The following is a 22,005-nucleotide window of genomic DNA, read 5'->3' as shown; positions in this document are numbered from 1 at the left end:
ATTGAGGGAACCTCTTACTATCCAAACATATCTCCCAAGAGTTGTAGTAACCACTCCAGTTGCTAGAAAGCCTGAGTTTGACACCAAAGAAGTTCCATGGGACTATAAAAAAAAAGCCAAGGGCAATATGATTGACGTCGTTGTGGCTCATGGAATGACTAGGTCATTATTTGAAAGGGTGAGGATAGAAGAAGTGCTACATCCATTTGAAGAAAAACTCCCTGATTCAATCCCTCACAACTTTGATGGCAATAAACGATGCGCTTACCACTCGGGAATCCAGGGACACGACACAGAAGATTGTTATGGCTTGAAGAACCATGTTGAGTCTCTGATTAAAAGAGGAATAATAAAATGCACTCCAACAATTCCAAATATAACAACCCTCTGCCAAATAAAGTCAACATGATTACTCTAGAAGAAGAGTACAACTTGGGAGAAACTATTACGCCTATTTGGAATGCTGAAGAAGTTGCCACTGCATCTCCAGTGCAACCTGTTATCACTGTTCAATTGAGGGAACCTCTTACTATCCAAACATATCTCCTAAGAGTTGTAGTAACCACTCCAGTTGCTAGAAAGCCTGAGTTTGACACCAAAGAATTTCCATGGGACTATAAAAAAGAAGCCAAGGACAATATGATTGACGTCGTTATGGCTCATGGAATGACTAGGTCGGGAAGGTGCTATACTTCAGAGGATCTGAATCAAGGAGTTCTTAGGAAGGAACATAATCCTAAGAAGAACCTTACCGATGCTGAAGTCACTAAATTTTGGTGGAAGATATAGCCAAAAGACTATTCAGTCAAAGAGCAACTAAAGAAGACTTTGGCTCATATATCCATAATGTCTTTACTAATGAGTTTTGAGGAACATAGGAATGCTTTAATGGAAGTGTTAACTGGAGTTTGCATTCCATGGGATACCACAAGTGAAACCTTAGCTACAACAATTGGACGAGTGGTGGAAGCTAACAAAATCTCTTTCCATAATGATGAGCTACCAACGAAAGGAGATGGATACAATAAAGCACTTCATATCGCGGTCAAATATTGTGATAAGATTGTGACCCGAGTTCTGATTTATGGTGGTTCTAGATGCAACATCTTCCCTTTGACAACTCAGAGAGTTTTAGGCTTGAATATGAGAGACGTAAAGAAAAGTCGTGTAAAATTTAGAGCTTTTGATGGAGCATAGAGAAGCGTCATTGGATAAATCCATCCCACATTGCAAGTGGGACCAACATAAATCTCTTTCCTATTTCAAGTGATGGATGTATCATCCAACTACAACCTATTGCTGGGAAGACTATGGGTCCACATGGCAAAAATAGTTCATTCGACTCTTCATCAATGTGTAAAGTTTGAGTAGGGTCACGCAGAAGTTACCATTCATGGGGAGCTCAATCATCCCATCTATTCTGTCAATTCTGTTCTAATCACTAAGGAGTTAGATGGAGCCTCTTTTCACACTTTAGAAATCATGCAAGCTGTGAGGGTTGACGAGAAGTTAGAGATCGTTGATATGAAATTGTCAGGTGTAAAGAAAATGGTCGTGCCTGAGGTGTGGAAATATGGGTATCATCCTAAGACAGGGCTTGGTCTCAAATCTAACGACATAGTTAAACCAATCCAACTGAAGCATTAGAAAGGTACCACCGGACTTGGATATGATCCTACATCAGAAGGAGTCCGCGATGTAGGATCCATCAAGACAACATTTGTACCAGAGCAAGCTCCAATTCTAGATAACGCATCTGATGATGACATAGTAGAAATAATAGGAAATTTGTTCATGGCCATGATTGGAGAAGAGAAAGAAATAGATCTCAGCAAATTGACCATTCGTGATTCAAAGCCTGGAGAAAGCTTGCAGAATTGGACCATCAGTCCATCCCTATTTTGACAAGAATCCTGGTAGTATGAAAAGTAGTTTTGTATTTTTAAATTTGAATGATCAAAGTTGAGGCTTGTATCATGCTTGATCCCTATTTTCGCTTGCTTTTTCTACAAAAGGTAGAACACTTTTAAATAAAAGTCTTTAGTTTCTTTAAAATTGTCTCATTATTTTGCCTAATTATTTATTTTACTTACCTTTTATACTTTTCAACACTCATATTAATAAAATTCCTAGTTCAACAGTTATGACATGTAATGAATCCATCGAGCAAAGTAAAAATAATAAACAAGATCACGAAGAATATGATGAAAGCATGATGCCTGAAAACCTACCACAAGAGATCGAGCAACTTGAAGGCTAGAAGAAACCTAATATTGATGAAACAGAGGTTATCAACTTAGGATATGTTGAAATTTTGAAGGAAACATAAATTAGCATACATTTGGAGGCTGAAAGAAAGGAGTTAATAGAATTGCTTAGGAAATATGTCGACATATTTGCTTACTCTTACGATGATATGCCGGGGTTAAGCATCGATATCATCTCAGGAAAACTACTAATTGATCCCACCTACCAATCCATTAAATAAAAGACAAGAAAGTTCAAACCAGACTTGAGTCTAACGATCAAAGAGGAGGTAACCAAGAAGATTGAGGCGAACATTGTGAGGGTTACAAATTACATCACTTGGTTGACAACATAGTACCAGTGACAAAAAAGATGGGAAGATTAGAATATGTATAGACTATCAAGATATCGACAGAGCTAGTTCTAAAGATGATTTCCCTCTCCTAAATATTTATGTACTCATCGATAATTGTGAAAAACATGAATTGTAATCATTTGTTGATTGTTTTGCGGGATATCACCAAATACTGATGAATGAAGATAATGCAGAAAAGACAGCATTTATCACTCCATGGGGGGTGTAATTCCATAGAGTAATGCCATTTGGCCTAAAAAATGATTATGCAACCTATATGAGGTCCGTGACCGCTCTTTTTCATGATATGATACACAAGTAGATTGAAGTATATGAGGACGATGTCATTATCAAATCCAAGAGGAGTTCGGACCACCTATATGATTTACAAATTTTTTTTGAGAGGTTGCGAAAGTGTAATCTAAAATTAAATCTAAAAAAGTGTGCATTTGAAGTACCCATAGGAAAACTATTAGGATTCATTATTAGTAGGAGAGGCATAGAGTTGGATCCCTCTAAGATCAAGGCAATTCATTGCCTCCCCCAAGACCAAGAAGGACGTGATGAGTTTCTTGCAAAGGTTTAAGTACATCAGTCGGTTCATAGCACAATCCACAGTAATTTGTGAACCCATATTTAAATTACTAAAGAAGGATGCTGTCACAAAATGGATGAAGGAATGTCAAAGGGCTTTTGATAAAATCAAATGTCCAACCCGCCACTATTGGTCCCACTTGAGCCTGGGAAGTCGTTGCTACTATATTTATCTTTCATGAATAATGCATTTGGATGTGTATTGTGACAACACAATAAGACAGGCAGAATAGAGCAAGCCATTTACTACTTGAGCAAAAAGTTCACACCGTATGAGGCAAGATATTTCTTGTTGGAATAAACGTATTGCACTTTGACTTGGATCGCACAGAAATTTAGATATTACCTAGCTGCATATACCACGTACTTGATCTTAAGAATTGATCCACTCAAGTACATCTTTTAGAAGCCAATGCCTACAGGTAAATTGGCAAAGTGGCAAATTTTGTTAAGTGGGTTCGACATTGTGTACGTGACACAGAAAGCCATTAAAGGACAAGCCTTGGCTGACCACCTCACAAAAAATCTTGTGGATCAAGATTATGAGTGCTCAAAACTTACTCCCATGATGAAGAGGTGTTGTTTGTAGGAGAAGACATATCAGAGGATGTTTTTTCTTGGAGCATCAAATTCAAAAGAATTCGAAATAGGAGTAGTCTTAATTTCAAAAATAGGTCAATATTATCCAATTTCAGCCAAGATTAGGTTTGATTGTACAAATAACATGACAGAGTATGAAGCTTGTATTCTCATACTTAGAATAGCCGTAGACATGAATGCCAAAGAGCTTTTGGTCATAGGCAATTCTGAATTATTGATTCAACAGGTGCAAAGAGAATGGGCTGCTAAGAATGTGGAGATCCTTATTTGCATTGCATAAATGAGTTGAGTAGGAGAATCACATGGATTGAATTCAAACATGTCCCTAGAGCTCAAAATGAATTTGCCGATGCTTTGGCAATATTATCCTCAATGATTCAACATCCGTACAAGAATTATATCGACCCTATTGAAGTAAAGTTATATAATCGACATGCATATTATTTTTATGTTGATGAGGAATTGGATGGAAGACCATGATACTATGATATCAAGAGATTGATATAAGCACGAGAATACCCCGAAAATTCCACAAGCAAGCAAAAAGGGACTTTGAAAAGAATTGCCAACCATTTCTTTCTTAATGGAGAAATCCTATATAGGAGGACTCCAGATTCAGGATTGCTGAGATGTGTTGACACCAAGGAAGTGATGAGGCTTTTAGAAGAAATACATGCAGGAACATGTGGACCTCGTATGAATGGGTTTACTCATGCTAAGAATATCTTAAGACCTAGATATTTTTGGATGACCATAGAGAGAGATAGTGTTTGATACATGCAGAAGTGTCATCAATGCCAAGTGTATGGAGATTTTGTACGAGTTCCACCAAATGAGCTCAATGTTATGGGTTCTCCTTGGCCATTGCCTCTTTATATAATTGGACCCATAGAGCCTCCTTCATCAAATAGACGTTGTTTCATCCTTGTGGCTATTGATTATTTCATAAAATGGGTCGAAGCTTCGACATACAAGGTAGTGACTAAGAAAGTAGTGGAAAACTTTGTTCACAGTAATATCATTTGTCAGTTTGGGATTCCAGAATCAATCATAACAGATAAGGAGGCCAATCTCAACAGCGATCTTATGAAGGAAAGTTGTGAGTGGTTTAATATTGCTCATCGAAATTCCACAACTTATCGGCCACAGATGAATGGAGCAGTTGAAGCTGCAAACAAGAATATCAAAAAGATTTTAAGGAAGATAGTGTATAGTCATAGACAATGGCATAAGAAATTACCATATGTTTTTTTTGGTTATTGTACCACAATCAGAACTTCTACTAGGGCAACTCCATATATGTTGTTTTATGGTTCAAAAGTAGTAATACTTGCTGAATGAGAAATACCATCTATAAGGATTATTTAAGAGATCGGTTTAGATGATGCAGAATAGATTAACAGTAGGATTGAAAAGTTGATGTTCATTGATGAGAAAGAATGGACGTAGTTTTTTATGGTCAACTCTATCAGAACAGAATGGCCAAAGCATTCAACAAGAAAGTCAAACCTTCATAGTTCTCTCCGGGAAAATTAGTATTGAAGAAGATATTTCCTCACTAAGGAGAAGCTAAAGGGAAATTTGCACTACACTGGCAAGGTTCTTACATGGTTCATAGAGTACTATTTGGAGGAGCGGTAATCTTGGAAGAAATGGATGGCACAGTGAGCATGAAGCTAATTAATTCAGACGCCATCAGGAAGTACTATATCTGAAGACATCAAGACTAGCTTTAATTTTTTTTATACTCTTACATTCCATGTATACAAAACTATGTCTCGACCTGACTTCCCACGGTGGGATACGTGGGCAATCCCTATCAGATTCGGTCCCTTCATATTTTTACTTTTCTATTGTAGTTGAACTATGTCCTAACCTAATTTCGCTTGGATACGTAGGCAGCATGAGTCAGGACCGGTCATTGCATTATTTTACTTTCCTATTGTACTTGAACTATGTCCTGACCTGATTCCACTTGGATACATAGACAGCCTGAGTAAGGTCCGATCATTGCATTATTTTACTTTCCTATTATACTCGAATTACGTACAGACCTGATTCCCATTTGGGGATATGTAGGCAACCTTAAAGGTTCGGTCATACCTTTAGGAAACCCTCTTTTAGTTAGGTATCATTAGAACATGAAGGATCTCGCGAACGATTTAAGAGAAGCGTCATCAGAAGACAAGACTACAAGAAAGATTACATTCGGATATGGAGAAGTTTGATGGACTTCAAAGCATGTCATAACCTTAAAATGATAACGGATTACTTTTTCTCTCTATCTCTCTCTATCTCTCTCTCTCTCTCTATATATATATATATATGTACTTACATAATACATACATGATACACTCCTTTGCTAAGGACAAACTATTATTTTTTTTATAAAAAAAATGCTTCTCTACTATTCCACCTACCAAGTCTCTAGGTTAAGATACAACGGACGGACTAAAGAAGTATTGGAGGTATCCGGTGACAGGCCTGAATCGGAAAGTCGATACAAATCAACACCCCCTCCCAAACTAAAATTTTTCTTTGAGCGCAGGAAAACAGGAGATCGAGGAAGACAACCTACAGTATATAGGCATGACTGAAGATGCCATTCGACTTCTCAAAATCATAAGCCAAAATATCCTTTCCTTACCTTATTTATCAGAAGTAATTTATACTTGGATTTTCTACCTAAAATATTTCCTTTTAAACTTTTGCAGGTATGCTCAAGATCCGAATCAAAACACTGAAGACAAAGGGCCCCCCATAGGATAAATAGGATAGTTTACTTTTGTCAAAGATAACTCCATCAGTTGGAGCTTGTCATCTAACCTCGTCAACAACTCCTCTATTGGAGAATATCATCTAACTACGTCAAATAAGCTCCATCTATTGGAGAACGCTGTCTAACATCGTTCAAACTCCACCGTCTGGAGGTTGTATATAGCAAACATCATTCAAACTCCACCATCTCGAGGCTGTATATAGAGAACATCGATCAAACTCCACCATCTAAGAGATGTATTTAGAAAACGTCATCCAAACTCCACCGTCTGGAGACTGTACATAGAAAAAACTGTTCAAACTCCATCGTCTGGAGGTGTACATAGCAAACATCATTCAAACTCCGTTGTTTGGAGATTGTATATATCTAACATCGTTCAAACTCTGTCGTCTGGAGATAATACATAGAAAACCTCATCAAACTCCGTTGATCAGGAGCATGCATACAACATTGTCATACATCTACAATTAGATTCCATATTACAAGATTTACATCACCGGATACAGGCGTTACATTACAAGTCTTACATCACCAGATACAGACGTTACATTATAAGTTTTATACCGCTGGATACAGGCGTTATATTACAAGCTTTACACCGCCGGATATAGGCATTACATTATAAGTTTTACACAGCCGGATACAGGCATTACATTACAAGCTTTACATACCCGAGTACTGGCGTTACATTATAATCGCCCCGTCAGTCAGAGGTATTACATTATCAGTTAGTTTGCTTACATCGCATTCATCCCATAAAATAGAGACATCAACAATCGTTTGGACATCTACACTTTACTCTTTACATTAATATTCCAATTTATTATTTTTGAACCGCAACAGGTACTTTCACCCTTTTACCTATTTTGCAGGACACTGCATTACAACGTGGAACTTCCTTTAAGAAGAAAACTAGGGAAAGCTAGTGGAATGTCAAGCATCCCTAACTACGTCAAGGATTCTCTTTCAGAACTTAACTCGACTCGATTTTCAAAAGTTTGGATTTGAATTTTATTCATAACTCTTTCACGTCTCAACATCACCATAACTTGATACTGGAGAAATTTGTTTTAAAAATTCATGTTCTTTTCTCTACCATAGGTCTTCAGTAGAAATTACTACGGAGCATTTCTCATTCCGAGTTGTTCCTTAGAATTACATCCAACCTGATTTCACATATCTCTGGATATGTAGATAACCTCAGTTTGAGCATGACCATATTCATTCTATTTATGCTAACATCTTCGTATGTCATCACCCCTAAGAACTCAGAGTTACCATAACCCAATACTGGGGCAAATTTTGAATTCAATCAAAATTTATTGTGATTCTACCATCTAGAACTACACATGGCTTGATTCTCGTATAACTAGAGATATGTAGGCAACTTGAAATCGAAGTCTTGACCGTAATATTTTTTGCAACTCCCACTCATTTCATTGGGTCCTTCCAAGATTATTCCATCGGTCGGACAAAATTGGCTACTCTGTCAAATTTTTTTGCTCATCAATTCATCCTTCATTCCCAAGCAAAGAAGGGGCAAGCTGTTGACATCCAATTTTGACCGACTTATAGCTACTTTTGGATTGCTATCCTACTAAATAGGATTTTTTCAAAACTTATTCTTTTATTAAGTAAATGAGTTTATATTTAGTTTACCCAATAAATCGTATATTTTGTCATTTATATTCTACGATATTTTGTTGTTGTTATTGTTGTTGTTGTTGTTGTTGTTGTTGTTGTTGTTGTTGTTGTTGTAGTTGTTGTTGTTGTTGTTATTATTATTATTATTTTTAGTATTATTATTATTATTACTTTTATCTTTATTATTGGTATTTTTAATTAGAAAATTAAAGTAACAAGCTTCATACATTCAAATATTTTTACATGTCTATTTTAGTGTATATATATATATATTATGTGTGTACATTTTTTTTATATAAAAATTATTACTTGATTAAGTTTATAATTTACTATATATAATAGGCACGCTTTAGGTCGTTAATTTTTACTTCTTTTAGATCGCTTTACGATTATAATAACAAATGAATCTAAGAGGGGTAGGGTAGTTAGGCCCTTCGAAAATGATGGAAGTTAACCCGAGTAGAAAAATGATAAAAAATTTTATATATATATTTTTGTCTTCAAGTTAATAAGCTGGCGCTCATCCGAAGAAGATAAGAATGCGGATATTTATTTTCTATCAAGTTTTAAATATTTTGTTTGTATATATTTTGGGGTAGTTTAATATTTTAAAAGCCTAATGATTTTTAGGCATCACTAATTTTATTTGAAGTTTCACCCAAATTATATTTATTATATATCACATATCCATATATCTGCACTTGTCCATTATCTTATTTACTTATTTACTTATTTTTTTACATCGTGTCTACAAATAAGGTAATCAGTTCTAATGCTCGACATTCATATTAGTTACCATAAATTTAAGTAAGCTTATTTATTCATATGATTTTAAACATACACCTATATTTCAATACATAAAATCTCCATACACTTCAAGTATATTTCTTTATTATTTATTTTTACCATAAAATAAATATATTACTATTAAATCTACTCCATTCATATTATAGACATATATATGGAATGCCTTGTATTTTTCCTCTTTCTTTCTCAAATTAATGAATATTTTTTTATCATCATTTTTTAAAGAAAGTAAGCGAATAAAATATCCCTAATCATTTTTTTAAAACTAAGTTTAAGGACTATCTTCGGATAGGCTCTGAGGGATGTCTAATATCATTCCCTCGAGTAACTAAATCCCTTACCTAGAATCTCACCGATTTTGCAAAATCAAAACAGAGTTTATATTTATATATATTTTAATAGGTTTACTAATATTTTCCTTAAAATTAGGTGGCGACTCTAAATATTTTTCAACATCATAGACATAACCATTTTATGTTGTGAACTATTTTGACCAGTTAAAAAATAGGGTGCGATAATGACCCGACTTCCCACGCCTATAACATACATCCGATCCCGCTAAGCATTCTCTCGTGTGGTTTCTTCCACACTTCTTGCATTGAGGGATGACTTGACCACTCAGAGCTTCTCTTTTTACCTTAGGATTAGGCGCCTTATCTTTCTCAAATTTTGGAGCCGGAGTATTTAAGGAAGCTTGGACGGAATACTTTTGACGATACTGAGGATGGCCACCAAAAAACCTACCACGAGAAATTTTCCCCATCAGTTCGAGCCCTCTTGAACTCCCTTCTAGATCTCTCTTTCAATATTTCCTCCTCAATTTAATCAGCATGTGTCATAAGTCTCAAAATGTCCATCTCCTTGATAAGCATGATGGTTCTACATTCTTTGACCACCAAATTAGACACAATTGAAAAAACTTGCTCATACAAGCCCTTGGATCGGCGACCATGAAAGGATTATATTTGACAACTTAGTGAACTTGAGGGCATACTCCCTCACACTCATGTTACCTTGGCACAAATTGATGTACTCTTTCACCTTAGCCTCTCTCAACTCCATTGGAAAGAACCAGTCAAGAAAAGCACCCCTAAATTCTTCTCAATCAACGGGACCATCATCCCTACCTTATTCATCTTTCTATTGCTCATACAAAACTTGAGCTACCCCCTTGAGTTGATATGCTTCCAAGTATGCTTTTTTCACCAAGCTAATACCCATGATGTCAACAATCTTACCAATGCCCTCCATGAACTCTTTTGGATGCTCATCCATCTTAGAACCATAAAACTCGAGAGAGTTCATATAAGTGAAATCATGAACTTGGCTAGATGATATATCCATATTTGGATTCACAGGCACTACCACCTCTCAGTTAACTTGAGTAGCCATGGTTTGAGCAAGAACTTGGAAAGTGGCTCGGAACTCTGCATGAGATACTTGAACATTCAAAAGGTCATTTGGATCTTGTTTTTCCTCCTCAACGTTCCTTTGAACGGGGTTTCTTCTTAGAGGCATATTTCTGAAATCGCAAAGAGAAAACATTAGAGGAAGGAACCTTAGAGTTCAACTCTATCGCACGATAAGATCATGAAAAAAGTGATACTTTTTTAAGATGCCTCATAGCCTCCTATTCATAGATGTGACTCACTTCACACTGATAACCAAGACTCTGCTCGACATGGCATATTAGACTCCCTAGGACACTTTAAATTTTGTGCTCTGATACCAAGTTTGTCATGACCCAAGATAGACCCTAGGTATGACACGACGATTAGAATTTTAAGGGTCCCCAACCAAGACTCTTAGCATATCATTCATGAGAATGCATAAGGAAAGAAAAGCAATAAAGCAAGACATAGACGCAAGAATAAAGTCTCAACATGAAAGTCTTAAATAAGGAGAATAAGTTTCAAATTTCGAATGAAAGACAACATAGACTCCATGACATCCAACATGCCTCTACTAACTAGATAGGGGTTTAAGACAAGCTCCTAGCTCACCCATGACAACATAAGAAATTCATAAGAACGAATAAAGGATAAAAGTCTTGTCCTCGAAGCATGAAGACTCACCAATTATAAAATAGTAAAACTCAGCTCTAGCCACGAGGGAGTGGTACACGATGATCGTCCGACCCTACATTATGATATAATGTAGGCAAAGAGTATATGTTAGTACATGGAATGCACTAAGTATGTGATAAGCATGCTTGAATAATGAAAATTGGACATTCAATATGAATCATGAGATGCATGACCATTATCTTAAAACATGAGTAAAATCATAAAAAACTTAAAACATCATAATCATATGGTCAATGCATTAAAATACCATAATGAGAACTTTCTACCATCTTTATATACCTTGATGTGGTATATGACCTTTAACTGACATTTAAGACCACGCGAGCTATAACATAGAATTTGATGTACTACTACATCGAGAAGGGGGAGGCTATTTGCCAAGGTAGACTCTATGATGGAACCTTTCTTTAACATTGAGCTATTTGTGGATCCACTAGGTACGTCATATTGACACTTTAAACCTACGCAACTACATATTTAGGGACTAAAGATTGTTACTAGAATTTCCTTGGGTAGCTATAATGGTTATCGGACTGAACATCACCTTAATGTCCTCTCGGTGCTTAGTCATTATCCCAATAGAACTTTATGAAAACATAGTCATTAATATCATTAGGAAAGACAATAATAGATATTAATCTTCATCATAAGAAAATCATATGAATTGCTTATCAACATGATTGATTCATGAGAATCCATGAGTTGGTGAGAACTACCTTATAACCTCTTTAACATAATTGTCTGAGAACTACCTTATCACACCATAACTTCTTGCTTAAAATATATTTGAAACATTATTCATAATATTTCATAAGTCATTCATAAGTTTTGATAAGCATTCATAAAATATTTATTGAAATCCTTTGAAAGTAATGATCATGGTTCACTGAAAACATACTTGAAACTAACATATAACATGGGTATTTGAAATTCAATCTTGAAATCATGCAATGTATTGTGAATAATGCATAATTAGACTAATAAAAATGAAATACAACATAATTAGGGAGTTCCACTGCAAATTCATGAAATTAGGGCTTTTAGAAGAAGAATTCATAAGAGATTTTGAAAGAAAACTTGGAATTTCATGGGTGAAAGGGACCATGGATGAATTATCACATACCTTGAGTTTTAGAAGCCCTAATTCTGCTCTTGATTGGATACTTGACCTGAATTTCTCTTTCAATTTAGCTTGAGGAAGAAGAAAGCTCTTGAGATAAGACTTTAGAGAGAGGATTTTGGATTTTGAGTGTTTGGGTGAGAAAGAGAGGGTTTGGAGGATTTAGGGTAGTTAATAGGATATAAAAAATCCCTATAACCATCAACATTAATTAATGAAAACATAGGTAAAGAACAAAACACCCCTAACTTAAATTGAATCGGACACTTGGATGGAGGGCCCACCACAGTTCGTGTAGCCCACAACGGCATGTGGTGGTGATCGTGGTAAGGGACTTGATCTTTGGCGAGTTGGGTTAGAGGGGGGGGGTTCCACTACGGATATCACCACGGTCCGTGGTAGCCTATACAGATCGTGAACGTCTCACGTGGTGTGGACTTCTCAGAACCCTTGAGCGGGTCGAACCACGGGATACCACCATGGCATGTGGGGCCTTTCACGGTCTGTTAACCCTCTCGTAGTCCTCATCCCCTCAGTGCCCACTTTCAGAGTTGGACCACGTGATTTGTCCACGGCCCTTGGACCTCTTCATGGCCCATGAAGGGCTTTGTGAAGTCCACCTGGTGCCAAAAATATGAGATTTTCTAGGAAACTTCTTTTGAACTCTATTTTCTGACTTTCTAAATTTTGGGGTCTGACAATGCTAGTAATAAACAATACAAAATATGGTTATATTTATCCTTTATTATAAAAATAAATTATATTTACTTTTTCGTTATTCAACACCTTATTGTCGTATAATAAATCAGAATTTTGTTGAGCAAATTACACAAGGGGTCCCCCAAAGTTGTGGTCTAGAGTTTTGTCCTCCATAAGAAAAGGTGTTAAAGACTAGCCTTTCTGTCTCTTTTGGTATAGAATAAATACACTTTTGCCCTTTTACACCGCAAGTATTTAAAACAACTCTCTATGCTCAATTTTCTCTCAATGTTTATTTTTGTTTCCTTTTTTTTCTTTATTTTTCTCTTTCTTTATTTTTCTTTTATTTATTATTTTTTCATTTCTCTTTTTGATTTTTTTTTCTAAACTTCTATTTTTTTTATTTTTTTTCATTGTTCTATTTTTTTCTTTCTTTTTCTTTATTTTTCTTTTCTCTTTTTTTTTAAAAAAAGCTACTATTTTTCCCCTCATTTTTTGGCTTATGGGGCTTGACTTGTTGCTTGAAAGTCCTTGGGATAATAAGTCTTACATCTAAGGCAATACTTATAAAATATTTCATAAATCAAGAACTCTTACCCATATGCCGTAACTTATTTTTTGAAAGTTCTTGGGCTAAGTCTTGCTTCTAAGGCAAGAGCTATAGAACATCTGATAAATCTATACATAATATGGTATTATCAAGTCTTGTTCATTGGGTTAACTTATTCTTTGAAAGTCCTGGGTCTAAGTCTTGTCTCTAAGGCAAGAACTATAGGAATATGATAAATCAAGACACAATATGGTGGAGTCAAGTGTTGCCCATAGGGCGTAACTTGTTGTTTTAAAGTTATTGCTCTAAAACCTACTACGACAAGAGTTGTAGAGTATTTCAGAAGTTAGACGGTAATGACCTATCCCTGTCGTTATGAATAGGCCAATTGGGAAGAATTTTAGGGCAAAAAACTTCGGATAGTAACTTCGGAAAAACATAGCATAAGCTAGACTTGGATATATTCTGAGTTAGGTGAGGTATAGGGTGACCTTATGAATGGTAGGGGATTGAATCTCTAATTTGATTGGGTAAGATGATAGCTAAGATGATACATAATATATACGACTTTGCGGAATCGCATTTAGGTGAGTAAAACTCTCAAAATTGGACTTGGCATGAAAGGTATAATTTAATACATCATTGGGAAGAGGTGTGTTGTGAAATGGGGGCTTGGAGCTAAAGTTTTGAGCTCACTGTTTCTATATATCCCGCTAGAGAGATATTATTCCCATCAGAGAGGGGCCGCTCGAGCTGAATGGGTCCCGCCTGAATGGGACAGTCGCGAATTTAAGATGGAAAAAACCCTTGATTGATTTATTTCATTTTCACTTTGTTCTTGAAGAACCAGAAATGATCTAAGGCGATTTCCTACTGGTCTCCACCCCAATTTGTGCCAAAGGTAAGTAACTTACTCCCTAAACTTGTAAATTAATTCCTAGAAACTATTATCTATGGTGGGTGATCTTGAGGGAGGGTTTTAGTTTGAAAACTAATGGTGGAAAGTAGCCCTAGAATGGGTGTTAGGATCATGGGTTGGCCTAGGATGAGAATTGCATTATTTTTCATGATATTTAGGCCATTTTGTTGATCTTTTACATGTATTTACTGTGTTTAGACCAAGAACAAGCGGAACAAACCTAGAAAGGGAAACCTCTTGCACTTTAGAGTTGTTAAAGCTCGAATTTGAGGTAGGTGATGGTTTTGTTTCCTGGATGTGTTTCATGTACTATTAAATTATTTCATGGTATGTATATGTGTATAAGAATAAGGAAACATCCTAGATTTTATGTGAGATGATCACTTGCTGTCCTATTTTGTGATGAACCTGTTCTTGGTAAAATAATATTAACTATAGGTATGAAATTTTGATTGCTTGTATGTTAGGATCAAGTGTCATATTTCGACACATAAATTGGATCGGGTATAGGTGAGGCCCTTCATACTCCCCAGAATGAGTTAGAGAAAGATGTAGAGGTTAGAGAAGAGGAGAATGCTGAATAGGAGGAAGACACCCAAACTGGGGATGCAGTTATTCCCTCTCTGGACCCCATACTAGCTCAGCAAATCATAGGATTTTTGAGTGGGTTGGATGGTACTGGATCCATTCCCATCATGCCCCTAGTCGCTCATCCTTTTGTTGCTGTAGCTCCGCTAATAGATAAGGTAGTAGGCACTAATGCCTTCTTAAGACTACTTATGGGTTCTGTCATGACCGGCACTGAGCATGACATGCTCTCCAAGTTTCTAAAGCTTAAACCTCCAGTCTTCCATGGTACTGAGAATGAGGATGCCTATGAATTCATTCTTGACTGCTATGAGAGGTTGCACAAGTTGGGGATAGTGCACCAGCACGGAGTGAAGTTTGTGATATTTCAGCTATAAGGGGGGCCAAACAGTGGTGGAGGGCTTATGTAGAGTGTCGTTTACCAGTATTGCCCCCATTTACTTGATTTCAGTTTCATGTATTGTTCTTGGAAAAATATGTGACCCGTACTTTGAGGGATCGAAAAAAGGATGAGTTCATGGCACTGGAGAAGGAGGGTTGTTAGTGGTTTCTTATGAGGCCAAATTTCATGCATTGTCCAAGTATGCTACTCAGCTGGTCATTATACAAGACGAGAGGATAGGTTATTTGTGAAGGGTTTGAACCCTGAGTTACAGGTAATGTCAGTTCATATAACTTCATCAGGTAGGAGTTTCAACAAAGTCATTGACTTTGTGAAAAAGGTAGAATATGTGAGAAGAGTTGGGTAAGCCAAAGCTTTGGCTAAGAAGCCCAAAAGCATATGTAATTTCCAGGAACATTATTCTAGAGGGTCAGGCAGGCCCGTAATTACAACCTGACTGATTCTGTCAGCTTTTTCCACTTCTACTGGCAGTTTTTCAGGTACTCCACAACAGCATCCAACCCATTAAGGTCAGGGAGAATCATTTCTAGGTAGCACGTCGTCATTTGATTGCGGCTATTTCAATTGTGGAGAATTGAGGCATATACGAAGGGAATATCCTCACCCCCGCAGGACAGTTTCAGCACCCCAGTAGGACAAAGGGCTGGGAGAGGCAATAGTAGAGGATGTCCATAGAATGGACAAGGAGGAAATCAAAGAGGCCGTGGGGGCAGAGGTAATGGTAGTGCAAGCCTAGGAACAACCCATCCAGGTAGAGTGGTGGCCCATCAGGATGACCGGGCTCAGTATTACCGTATCACAACTATGGTAATGTTACCCTAAAAATATTTATTTAGTTACGTTTCCTTTTAAGAGAGCAAAACAGGTGACTCAATTCTCTCTTTTCTCTCTTTCTCTATTAACGATCTTAGATCATCTTTCTCAACCTCCATTAACGAGAATCAACTCTTGTATAATGTAATTTGATTGATTAAGTTTGTGGGTGAAAAAAGAGATCTATATTGATAAATTAAAATCGTACTAAAATCAATCAGGTATTTCGAATTCAATTTTTATTTGAAATTCTATTTGTTTTGAACCTCCAAATTCGATTTGAATGTATTGTTGCAAATTCAATTTTGTTTCAAATTCTCTTAGTTGATGGTGAAGGCAAAACAAATATTTTATGCATTGTGTAAATCTTATTTGATACAAAATTTACTTCGTCGTGTGGTTTTTTATTAGAAATCAGAATAATAAAAAATAATTTGAATACAAATCGTCTGTTGATTCCGTTACACTTTGTTTGGAATACAAATGAAATATAGATACATTTTCATGTGTATCTTATAATTGTATTTTTTTTATATCAAATTTGAATCCTAAATTTACTATCCCATCAATTTTGGTCATAGTAAAAATAATTTAACATATGCATACTAATCAGTTGTGCAGTGTGGATTATAGATATAAATCAAATGTTGAATCGTTTTGAATATTTGTATATTAATCGTTTTGGAATACAAAGTAATTGTAAAACATTTTATTTTGGAATACGATGTTCTTTAGATACATTTTTTAAATCTTATTTAAAGTGATTGTGATACATTTTGTTTTGTGATACGTTTGAAATATTTGTATATTAATTATTTTGTTTGTTGATCTGATTTTGAATACAAATAAGATATTGAATGGATTTGAATATTTATATATTAATGGTTTGGAAATACAATGTGCATGTTTGCTATTGGAATACAATTTTTGTTTGATTGTAATATATTTTTTTTGGAACACAATTAGATATCGAGAACATTAATTTTCTGATCATGTATTCGGGAAGATGGAACGAAGATAATTGCTATGTTGATTACATGATAGAAGCCATTATGATCAAGGAGTATGTAACGTTTTGAGATTTAGTGAAGGAGGTTGCTAAACAAATTGGTGTTGATTCGAGATATAATTGCATGAAGCTGAAGTATAAGATCGAAGGTAGCAGTGCACCATTAAAAATACACAACGAGATGGGTGTACGTGTGTATGTATCATTGAAGAAAGATAGAAAAGATTTGTCAAAGTATCCTATACGTAAATTATTTTTGTGAAGGATGCTGAGTTATTTAAAAGAAATCATCAGGAAGAAGGGGTTTGTGATAGATATGTAAAATCTGAAGTGATAGAGAAATGATACAATTTTTCTGGAAAACTAAACAATTTGCATACGTAATTAAACTATTTAAAGAAAAAATACAATTCTAAGTGGCATTACTTTTGAGTGGATACAAATTAAAGAGAAAATAAAAGGAACAAATACAAACTAAAGAGAAAAGGCTACAATTTTTTAAAAAAACAACAACAAATTCGATACGTAATACAACTATTTAAAGAAAAAAATACAATTCTAATTGGTTTGGTAAACAAATCTGTATCCGTTTACTTTGAAAAAAATATGAGTATTTGTATGAATAAAATATAGAGATATTAAATTTTGTAGCTATTCGAATGAAGGATTAAATGGATACAGAATTGTCTAAAAATATAAAATACAATTCAAATTGACATTACTTTGAAGTGGATACAAATTAAAGAGAAATAAAAGGGAATAAATACAAAATAAAGAGAAAATGCCACAATTTTCTAGAAATAGAGAAAGAAAAGGATGAATACACGTGGAAGAAAACGTAAAATCTTATCTCTACCAGGTATGGAGGGAAATAGAGAGAGATAATATTTCATAATTAATTTGAATTTAGAGAGAGAAAGTATCAGATAATTGAAAGAAAAAGAAAAAAAATCAAATTGTGCATAAAATGTGGAATAAAAATAAGATAATTTAGGAAGGATTTATGATATCATTAATTTGCTACTTGACTAAAATATTTTTTTTATTATTAATATTTTTAAAGTATAGTTATTTTCAATGAATAAGTTGTAAAATTTGCCTAGTTAGCTAATTTTTCCTTGTAATTAATAGTTCAAAGTCTCAATTGGATGTGTTTAAAATTAAAAAGAGACAAATTGAAGAGGTGGATTAAGTGTCATGAAAGTTTAAGAAAATTGGAAGTGAACAAAGCCAAATTGAAAGAAAAAGTCCTTGAGATGAAGATCTTTATTATGATATCAGTTGTTGCCATGATAACGAAGTGAAGATGATAAAAGATTTGAAGTTGAAAGATGTTGGAATTCTGTATGAATTGCACTGTTTTAGGTTTATCGGTTGGTAGCTATTCTGAATTGAATCAATGAATTATCGAAGGTGTTGTTGTTTATGTAGCCCCTACATGTACTGAATAACTTAGGTTCTATAGCAACTAAATAAGAGGTGTGAAATTTAAAAATAATCAACACAAGAATTGTTACGTGGAAAAATATTTTTTTCATGCGTCATAAAATCACAGACTCTCTCGCAAATTACTACTAAATTTGAGTTCCATAAGTTTAGGTTGCAACCAACTAAGAAGCTAACCACTATAACACAATTTCCCCCTTCTCTATAGGGTGCTTCGATTGTAGTGTATTTTCTCGACAATTTTACTTAGTTGTTGTAGCCCTTAAAAAATCAAAATAACACCTAATACAAATTACTATGAATAAAAAAGGTTACAAATAAACTTAGAGAACCAAACTTAACAACAAGAACTGCTATGAAAATTCTTGATAGAAACTGATTCTTTTATTATTGTCAATTGACTTTTTTCAGGCTATATAAAACATCCTCTCTCTGTGTGTGAAGTCGAGTTTCTTGTCTTAATAAAAAACATCAATGAGACGCTTTATACAAGAGTAGATGATTACTTCTTGGTTCCCAATTCAAAAGTGGATTAAATTAAGAATTCAAGATTTTACTTGATTTCCTTTCATGAGTTTGACCGCTGTTTTCTCCTATATTTCAAAATTTCTTCTTCATGTGCAAGTATGTTAATGTTTTCATATTTTTTCTTGTTCCTTGCATGATCATTTGATTAACCATAATCAAAAGTATGAATCCTTCTATGCATTTACAGCGTGTCTTGCGATTAATAGACTTCTTGAATCTGCAGTGAAGGACAAGATTCATTCACTGCAAATAACTAGGGTTTGTGGTGTCATTTTAATTTGCCAAGTGGCTAATTGAAAAATCAAATGGCAGTCTTTAATTAACAAAGTTGAATATGTAAGTACCTGGAACAAAATAAATAATGTGGTAATTACTAAATGAGGGTGCCTATGTGTTGCATAGGCCATGACATGCCCAACATCAATATTTTCATTATTTGCACACAAGTCAAATATGTTTTAATTTAATGGTAAGTGAAAATCTTTTTTACTCCTTAATAAGAGAGCTACACGCCACACTATATTAACAGGGAAAAGTCGTTAAGGGAATGTCTAAAGTTCAAATACCAAAATATTCTTAAGTTAAAGAATTATTTTGCCCTTCACTAGAATACTATTGCAATGACATTATTTTTTGTGCAGACTTGTACATATACATAAATTCTAATAAAGATAAAGAAAGTTAAAATAATAAATAAATAAATGCGGAACCCAATTCAAAATAATTAATTGAAATAGTAGCTTACAACTTAGAGCACCTCATATGGAGTAAACCTGATAGTAGTGTGATATGTAGTGTTATACCACCACTCTGCAAGAGGTAGATGCGTTGGCTAGGCTATAGGACTATCTAAACAAGAACACCTTTAAGTAGGTTTCCAAAGTCATGTTCAGTACATACCTTTATTGGATCATCAATTTAGGGGGTGATATTGTCACGATCTGAATTCGGGCGTGATGACACTTGTCAATTTCCATCGGAACAACCTAAACTCAATCAATTACGAAAAGCAATACGAAAGCAATTTAAATATATATATATATATATATATATATATATATATATATATATATATATATATATATATATATATATAAAAGCGGAAGTCTTATTCAATAACAATACCTCAAAGACTGGTTATCACATGTACAAGTCTCTAATACAACAAAAATAAAAATAAGTACAAGTCTCAATGTCTTTGTTTCTCAATTAGAACAAAGTGTTAAAAAGGGACAACAAAAGTCTCCTCTAAAAGCATTGGATGAAGGAATGAAAATTGAATCACTGTTCGGGTTCAAAATCTACTCAAGTGTAGATAGCAAGGAGTGAGTAGAGAAAATTGAATAGTAGGTGACAAAAAAGTTCTCAATCAAAAAAAGGTGACATTGATTTGGTCAATTAAGATTAAATGAAATATGGACTTGATTAGAGTGATTAAAACCTTTAGGATACATATTAGAATTTCAATTTTTTTAAAAGTCTTCCCTCGCATTTTAAATTTCAAAATTTGAAATTTCCCCCCTTTTTATTATTTGTCAATCTTACTCTCTTTTTCTTTCTTTCTCACTTTCTTTTCAGATTTTTTCTCTACGCCTCCATCATATTGTTCTTTCTTTCTTTATCCCCTCCTTCATCATCTTCATCTTATTTTTATTCTTACTTCTTATATATCATTGTCATTGTTGTCACCCCGTCGTCAATATCTTCATCGCCGTTGACGTTCATTTTATTATCACATTTTTTTCTTTTTGTCTTTTATTTTTTATTTTTATGGGCTTCTTTGCTTTGACTTTGAGAATTTCAAAAACAATATTTAAGTCATTGAAAAAAGGGATTCTATAGAAAATCAAGCAACTATGATAGTTGTCGCAACAAATGTGGTAGTTGTTGCAGCAAATGCGGTAGTTATTGCAATAACTATCATAATTGCTACAACAATTACAATAATTATTGCAATAACTATCGCAGTTGCTACATCAACTACAACAGTTGCTTGATTTTCTGCAGCAACTTAAATAATTGCTTGAGTTGCTGTATTAAATTATTGTAGCATTTTCTGCATAGTTATTGCAACAATTTCGATAATTATTAAATTTTTTAATAGAAAATAAAATGTAGGAGGAGTTGGTGAAGGAGAAAGTAGTCGTGGAAGAGGAAAGGCTAGTGGTGTTGGTGGCGGCGGTGGAAGAAGAGGTGACGGTTATGTTGGCGATGGTGAAGGAGGATGAGAAGTAGAAAAAGGTGGTGATAGAAGAGGAGGTGATGTTGAGAGTGGAAGAGGGAGAAAAACTTGGTGGTGATGGAGGAGGAGGTGATAGTAGTACTGGAGTTGATGGTGGTGAGGACAACGACGGAGATAGTAGGAGGGGTAGGAATGAAGTTGGCGGTAGAGAAGGGGGAGTGGTGGGTGGGTGGGTGAGAGGTGGAAGGACCTTTGTGTAAATAATAAAATTTGAGGGTTTTAAAATTAGTGTCATTAACTCTAATCTTAAAATTGTCACACCTACTTAATAATTAAGACTTGTGTCACTCTTTCTTAGTTTTGAAACTTTTTTGTCACCTTTAATAAAAAATCCCAAGTGAGTACCAAACAACGCAGTACTCAGCAAGCCAATTAACAAAATGAAGTAAATCTAATAGACACTAGAACTCCTTCTATCCCAATTGAATCTCTTCAACTAACCTGCACAAAAATCAGCCCAATCTACGCTACATAGTTCATATAGCACATAAATCAACAATAGCTCATTAGCATCACTGAATAAGTCATATCAGTATCAAATAGATCAATCACAAAGACATAAGAGGCATGTACAC

At 34.8% G+C, this 22,005-nt stretch overlaps 1 protein-coding gene across 1 annotated transcript; it reads left to right on the top strand.

Moving 5' to 3' along the window:
* Nucleotides 1-4,573: 4,573 nt before the first annotated feature.
* LOC129884157 (uncharacterized) lies at nucleotides 4,574-5,137 on the top strand. The gene has a single exon (XM_055958503.1). The coding sequence runs from the start codon at nucleotides 4,574-4,576 to the stop codon at nucleotides 5,135-5,137; it is 564 nt and encodes a 187-aa protein (XP_055814478.1).
* The last annotated feature ends 16,868 nt before the right edge of the window (nucleotides 5,138-22,005 follow it).

Source organism: Solanum dulcamara, chromosome 4 (assembly GCF_947179165.1).
Source record: "Solanum dulcamara chromosome 4, daSolDulc1.2, whole genome shotgun sequence".
Classification (NCBI taxonomy): domain Eukaryota; kingdom Viridiplantae; phylum Streptophyta; class Magnoliopsida; order Solanales; family Solanaceae; genus Solanum; species Solanum dulcamara.
This window is presented reverse-complemented; position numbering and strand designations above follow the sequence as displayed.

What these genes read in the sequence shown, in the direction of transcription:
- LOC129884157 (XM_055958503.1), top strand. Translation starts at nt 4,574, where the DNA reads ATGCAGAAGTGTCATCAATGCCAAGTGTATGGAGATTTTGTACGAGTT.